Source organism: Corylus avellana, chromosome 1, assembly GCF_965113065.1.
Source record: "Corylus avellana chromosome 1, dhCorAvel1.hap1.2, whole genome shotgun sequence".
Taxonomy (NCBI): Eukaryota; Viridiplantae; Streptophyta; class Magnoliopsida; order Fagales; family Betulaceae; genus Corylus; species Corylus avellana.
Window position 1 is genome coordinate 22,196,437 of NC_142490.1, and position 7,074 is coordinate 22,203,510.

At 36.6% G+C, this 7,074-nt stretch overlaps 1 protein-coding gene across 1 annotated transcript; it reads right to left on the bottom strand.

Moving 5' to 3' along the window:
* Positions 1-437: 437 nt before the first annotated feature.
* On the bottom strand, positions 438-6,075 carry LOC132172842 (putative disease resistance RPP13-like protein 1). Its single transcript, XM_088511599.1, has 3 exons — positions 1,389-6,075; positions 1,166-1,291; positions 438-768 (listed from the first exon to the last, which is right to left on the bottom strand). Exon 1 carries the CDS (start codon positions 5,937-5,939, stop codon positions 1,452-1,454), a length of 4,488 nt encoding a protein of 1,495 aa, XP_088367725.1. The 5' UTR covers positions 5,940-6,075; the 3' UTR covers positions 438-768; positions 1,166-1,291; positions 1,389-1,451.
* Positions 6,076-7,074: the final 999 nt, after the last annotated feature.

Below are 7,074 nucleotides of genomic sequence, written 5' to 3' on the forward strand. Positions count from 1 at the left end.
GACATAGAAATTTCATATTTTTGATACTTTCGTCTACATGTAACATTTAATTTGAAGACAAAACTCCTTATTTTTCAAATTAAACTCATGATGGTTGGAATATCAAACAAATTAAAGCATGTATATAAACTATAAAGAACAAAGCTTGTGTTCATTAAAAATTGTTGTTCCATTCTATCGAAAGCTCATTAAAGTCTAGCATACCAAGTAAATTAATGTCTCTTGGCATACATTCTCCAATTTTGACATGCAGAATATCCCTTGGAGATGCATGCCTTGTAATGAAGAATATCCTATCACTCATACTCTATTTAATTATTTGCTCTCAATTCATTTAAATCTCCGAAAAGTATTTGCAAACAAATAATCAGATTTTTTTTTTTTTTTTCTAATAGCAGAAGTTCTTTTGATTTCAACAATATCATTCAAAGAGTTCAGGAGAAGTCAAGATGGGCAAGCCCTTTGTTTATCTGATTGAGTAATACTTTTATGCAGATAAAAACATTGTACCACCACTGACAAAAAATAATTCACCAAAAAAATGTTTACAATATTCCTTTGTCCATTAATGCATCTCTTGGTTACTGAGAAAACAATACAAAGAGGGGGAAAAAGGACTAGAAAAACATACCAAAATTGGAAACCAATATTGCAAAATAAAGACAGAAGACAACACATTAGCAACAGAAGAACAAACAACGGTTCCACATGGGTATATCAGGTAGCACTTAGAAAGTTGTAAGAATTTGCACCAGCATTTTGAATCATCTGCAAGCATTGAAGATGGAGAAATAATCATTAGAGATGTACCTATAGATCAAAACTTCGTACTCCAATTATTGTCCTAGTGAGAATCAACAATGAAGAATATTTTCCGGATCAATTAAAATAGAATTTAATAATTTATGTATCTATTTGGATGCAAAAATTTCTTAGAAATTATAATAATTGAATGAGTAGTAATACATGCCTTTTTATATTCATAATAGGGTCAATTTGTTCGTGGGAATACAGCGTTAGGATCCTTCATTTTCTACTTATTCATCTAGAAAATTAAATGAATGAACATTAGCAATCCTGTTACTGAATATATGTGATAGTATGGCTGCTGTCACAACATGGATGCCAACATTAACAAATTAAGAATCAAAATCAAGTTGCATACCTATGATTGGTAAAATATGTAATAACCAGCAATATGCCAATTAGTAATGAAAAACTCAATATTTCTCCTTTCTCTTCGTGGTCACTTGGACATTTTATCAAACACCTGTGATCCTGTTGTGCAAACCTAAAAAGAATAGCAAGCCAAAATCAAATTAAGAACCCAAAAAGAATAGCAAGCCAGAATTAAGAAGAAGAAGAAGAAGAAGAAGAAATAAACTGACCTTTGAATTTATTTGATCAATTTATTTCTTGAAACTTGACTTGCATCTAAACGAAACTTGGATTCACCGACTCTCCTCTTCTAGTTTGTAGAAGGATGCATCATCAATCATAACATGAGGGATGTGAGCTATCTTGAACCACTCTTGTCCTTTGTAGCGTTCTGTCAACAGAGGACACTGACCAATATCAAGTTGCAGGAGTGAGAAAGGCAGTCCATCCTCTGGAAAGGATGTGAGCTTTTCACAGTGGTGGATATAAAGATACGTGAGTGAGGGAGAGAGGCCAAACTTCGGAAGTGACGTGAGCTTTTCACAGCTGTGGATAGAAAGATACGTGAGTGAGGGAGGCAGCCTAACCTCTAGAAAGGACGTGAACTTTTTGCAATTAGAGATAAAAAGACTTGTGAGTGAGGGAGGCAGTCCAACCTCTGGAAAGGAAGTGAGATTTTCGCAAAATACAATAGAAAGACTCACGAGTGACGGAGGCAGGCCATACTCTGGAAAGGACGTGAGGTTATCACAAAATCTGATAGAAAGACTCGTGAGTGAGGGAGGCAGGCCATCCTCTACAAAGGACGTGAGCTTTTCACAACACTCAATACTTAATTCTTCAAGAGAGGCGAGGAATTGAAAGCATTTGGAAGACATGCATTCCAGATCCGGGAAGTCTTTAATGGTAAGGCTCGTTAGAGAGGCAGGTAGCATCACCTCAGGAAAGGACACCAGATGCGAAGAGTCACCATGAATTACAAGTTCTTTAAGAGAGGCAAGCTCAGACAATTCCCACTCAAAAATGGCCTCATTAAACGACGCCATAGTATAGATAGTAAGTGATGTTAGGTTGGTGGGGAAACCTACTTCCGGAAATGATAAAATGCTTGGACAACCCCATATTTTCAATTCTTGAAGAGAGGTGAGGTTGTGCATGCAGTTAGGCAAAGCTTGCATTTTCTCACATTTGCGAATCGTAAGTGCTTTCAGGTTGGTAGGGAGCAGCCAGCCGTCCGGGAAGGAATCAAGAATTAGGCAACTTTCAATAAAAAATTGATGGAGATGGCTGAGGTTGTGTATGCCCATGGGTAAGGATTTAAGGCCATTACAACATGAGATCTTAATGACTTCAAGAGACGAGTTGTCATGGAAGCTCTTCGCTATCGACTCCAACGAACTACAATAATTAATTTTGAGGTGTTTAAGTGTTGCAGGTAATTCTCCACTTGAGTTTAAGGATTTGAGGGATGAACAATCACAAATATCCAAGTACTCAAGAAGAGATTTGCTGCTGCTACCGCATTTGTTGATATCTTCCCCATCCACCAAAATCTGCATGTTGCTGCACCGCTCTATCTTTAGCTGCTTTAGAGTTGGAGGTAGTTGCCCTATTGAAAAGTGAGTCAGTGAATCACATGATGAAAGATAAACCTTCTCAAGATGCATGCTGTTGTCCATCATTGCCTTGGGTAAAGATTCTAAGCCCTCGCAACTTGTTATCACAACTTCTCTCAATTTGGATGGCAAACTCAGGTGTAACTGCTCTTCTACTTCTTTTTCCACTAAAGAAACTAGTTTGGGACAATCATGAATCTTCATAACGCTAAGATACGGGAGATGTTGTAGTAATGCCACGTCACTTAACCACACATTTGTCAACTTCATACAGTTACAAATACATAAATATTCCACTTTTGTTAGTCCTCCCATAGTGAACTCTTCTATTTGACATGCAAATTCTGAAATTGTTGAAAGACATGAGAAGTATAGTGTGCTGAAGTCAACCTTATTTCCACGCACCACCCCTTTCGAACCCCCAATGTCTAGTTCACAAAGCTCTGGAAAGTTGGAAATTGAAAGCATCAATTGCCGACAATTATATATCACAATACTTTCTAATAGAGGAAGATGGTTTGGTAACTTATTCATCAATTTTGGACACGAATTAAAAGAAAGCTTATACAGTTTTGGGAATTCTTCACAAGGAATCCAGTTCTCCCACTGCTGCATATCCTCGAAATGCAAAGTTTCCAAGGATCTAAAAGGTTGTGAGCAATCTTCCCCATAAAACTCGGGACCAATTTTTTTCACATTGCACATGCCTTTAATGAAAACCTCTTTGAGTGATGGTAATTTGCCCACTGCTGGCAATGATGTGCACTTTGCACAACTTTCAATCTTCAAGAGAACCATATTAGAAAATGAAGGAACTCTTAGCCACATTGGAAATTCTGTACCACCATAGTTGCTGATGGTGAGCTCTTTCAACCCCTCATGAGGTTTTAACATGTTAAGTACTTCTAATCCTTGTGCTCTGTCGTGTGACTCATCTATGTTCTGATTCCATTCAAATGACACCCCAGAGAGATTTTTCTTTTCAAATAACTTAGCATCCCTTGCATCCTCATGATCAATCACATTTTCCAATCTGGAAATACAAAGTGTATCTCGAAGATGCAACAAAGGCCCTAATAATTTTACCCCAGAACAACTATCTTTGCCAACAATTAGATGAGACAATGTCTGGAGACAAGTTAATTTACTGATTTGCGGAGGCATTCCTTCCAATGCATCTGCTCCTCGAATGTTGAGATGTCGCAAGTTGAGTAGGTTACCAAATGTTGAAGGCAATTTCTTTAGAGAATAGCAACTCTCCAATATCAATGCCTGTAAATTGTAAAGAGTGCATACTGATTCGGGCAAGCTTCTTATTTTAGTGTGAGAGAGGTCGAAGAACCTTAGATGCTTCAAATCACCAATTGATTTTGGTAGCTCATATATGTCGTATCCATTCAAAGAGAGTACCCTTAATCGTCTTAATTTTGGCAACAATTTAAAAAGAACATTACGAGACAAATTTCCATTTGAAACCGCAAGAGGCAGGAAGGTTCGTAAACACGTGAGATCATTAAAAACCTCAAATTTTTTAATGCCATCATATTCACTACCCAAGTAAGATGAATGCCGAGCCTTTCTAGAAGGTTTCCCTTCATTATTACCCCCAACTTTGTCTTCCATTCTAAAGCATACGTCTCCTGCAACCTGTTGAGCCAAATCATTGATGAGGTCATGCATTACAAATCTTGATTCATCGTTGAACAATCGTTGGAAAAATGACCTCGACAATAGATTGCGAAAATCCTCCCTACCCAAATCTTCTATTTGCTTTCTCCCTTCCCGCGGCTTAATTAAACCTTCTGTCATCCATAGTAGAACCAACTGCTTCTCTTCAAATACGTAGTCCTTGGAGAATATTGAACAATACGCAAAACACCTCTTTAAATGTGAAGGGAGATGGTGATAGCTCAACATAAGAGGTGGAAAAATTTCATTTTTCACTTCTGTTACATCCCATATATTGCTATTCAATACGTCTTCCCACTCATCACGATCTACTTTATTGCGTAAGACGCCTCCAAGTACCTTCGCAGCCAAAGGAGAGCCTTTGCATCTTCTAGCGAGTTCCTCACCAATATCTTTGAGGTTCACATGTGCATTGAAATCTTCTGTAGCCAATGCATGATGGGCCAATATAGACAAACAAAAATCATTTGACAATTCATTCAAAGAGTAAGCTGGAATGGTACCCGTCTTTGATGAAACTCCATGATTGCGAGTAGTGATGAGAATCGTACTTCCCGGAGCCCCTGCTTCAAAAGGAGCACGTAGACGAGTCCAGTCTTGGTAGTTCTCATTCCAAAGATCATCCAGAACAACTAAAAACTTCTTTCCTTTCAGTTTCTCCTTTAGATTGACTTGCAACAAATTCAGATCATGGTCATCACTGCTTCCTTTGACAGATTGTAGAACTGTTTTGGTCACCTTAATAGCATCAAAATCTTCTGAAACACAAGTCCATGCTTTGAGCTCAAAAAAGCTTTGCACTTGTTCATCGTTGTACACAAGCTGAGCAAGAGTAGTCTTACCCATACCACCCATACCAAGTATCGCAAGCACAGAGAGTTGAGCATCACTACGTTTTTCGCCCACCAAAAATTGAAGTAAAGCCTCTTTATCTTTTTCCCTGCCATAAACATGAGCCTCGGTCACTACAGAAGTTGGGGCCACTGTCTGACTTCTTGCGGATGACCTCCTACTAACATTTTCACTCAACTTCAGATCATCTTTTTGCTTCACCATGTTGTCGAATTGAGCAGTGATCCCCTCCATCTCTGACCCCAGCCTCGTGTTGATCAAAACAGCACTTAGAGTGAAACTAGTTACTAAAGAAGCAAACTTGCGTTTGATTCCCTTACTTGTGGTGGCCTGATCATCTCCTCCCATCACCTTGCGTCGCAGAGCTTCCGTTGCACACTCATCCAGTACGTCGTCCGCATCATAAGCCAAGTCTCTGAGATCATCGAGCCACTTTTTCACTGCCACGCGATTATCTTGCTTCTCCTCCGCATCATCAAGCACTGCTTCAATTTTGGACAGCATTTTTCTCAACTTGTCAACCTTTTCTTCAAGTCCCTCTCGGCGAAAAAAGTTGAGCAACTCAGGAGACGCCAGACGGTCAAACAGGACGCCGAGTAACGCAGAAAAGACGGCCTCCGCCATTTTTTTCTGAAAGAATCAAGAAAAACGATGAAATGTGTTGCCAAGCACTCTCAAAGCAGAAGTATTTGGTTTCTTCTGTGAAAGCTTGATGAGATTGAGTGGTACTCTCAAAACTTGTTTTACTCCAAGACAAGTCAAATTGCTTTGACGAACATGGGTTGTTTGTGGGACCCTTGCTGGCTGTTTGGTGTAAAAGCAAAAGATAGACTGTTCACCATTATTATTTTTTTTCAAATCACCATTATTTCACTCTTTTTTTTTTAAAGCATGTTCATTAGATTATTATCCAGTTACTTTTTTTCTATTTTCTTTAAGTGGTAGGCCATGAACGACTCTATTTTTTTTTAAGTCTAATGGATAAGTATCTTCTACATCTCATATATTCATGATATAAAATAGAGCAATGCTAGAGAGAACACGCCTGTGTTTTTTAATATTAAAATAATATATTTTTTAATATTTTAATTATATATATATTAAAAAAACACCGGCGTGATCCTCTTTATCACCACTCTATAAAATAATATTATATAACTTTTTATTTATATAAAGACAATAAGTATGATAGAAAAACATTAAAGTAGGCACAAACTCAAATAAATCTTACCAGCAATTATAATAAATGAAAATAAAAACATTCTAGCATAAAAAAGATAAAAAACTTATTAAGAGAAATATCAATACAAATATAAAATATTATAGGGGAAAGTCCACTTAACCCCCTCAAACTACCACTCAATTGACAATGTCCCCCCCAAACTTTCAATTGTGACAATGTCCCCCCCCAAACTACCAAAAATTGTCAATGTTCCCCCCAATGACAAAATTACCCTTAGTAAAATAAAAAAAAAAAGAAAAAAAAAAACTAAAACTTATAGAAAAAACCTAAAACTAACAAAAAAGAAAAGAAAAAAAAATCCAAACGATGGCCAATTTTTTTTTTTTTTTTTTTTTTAAAAAAAAAAATCAATTTTATAAGAAAAAAATTAAAAAAATTTCGATTTTTTTTTTTAATTTATAAAAATTGAAAATTTTCGTTTTTTTTTTTTTTTTTTAATTTTTTTTTTATAATTTTATTTAAATAAAAATTTACGTTTAAAAAAATAAAATTTTCGTTTAATAAAATGAAATTTTT

What these genes read in the sequence shown, in the direction of transcription:
- LOC132172842 (XM_088511599.1), bottom strand. Translation starts at nt 5,939, where the DNA reads ATGGCGGAGGCCGTCTTTTCTGCGTTACTCGGCGTCCTGTTTGACCGT.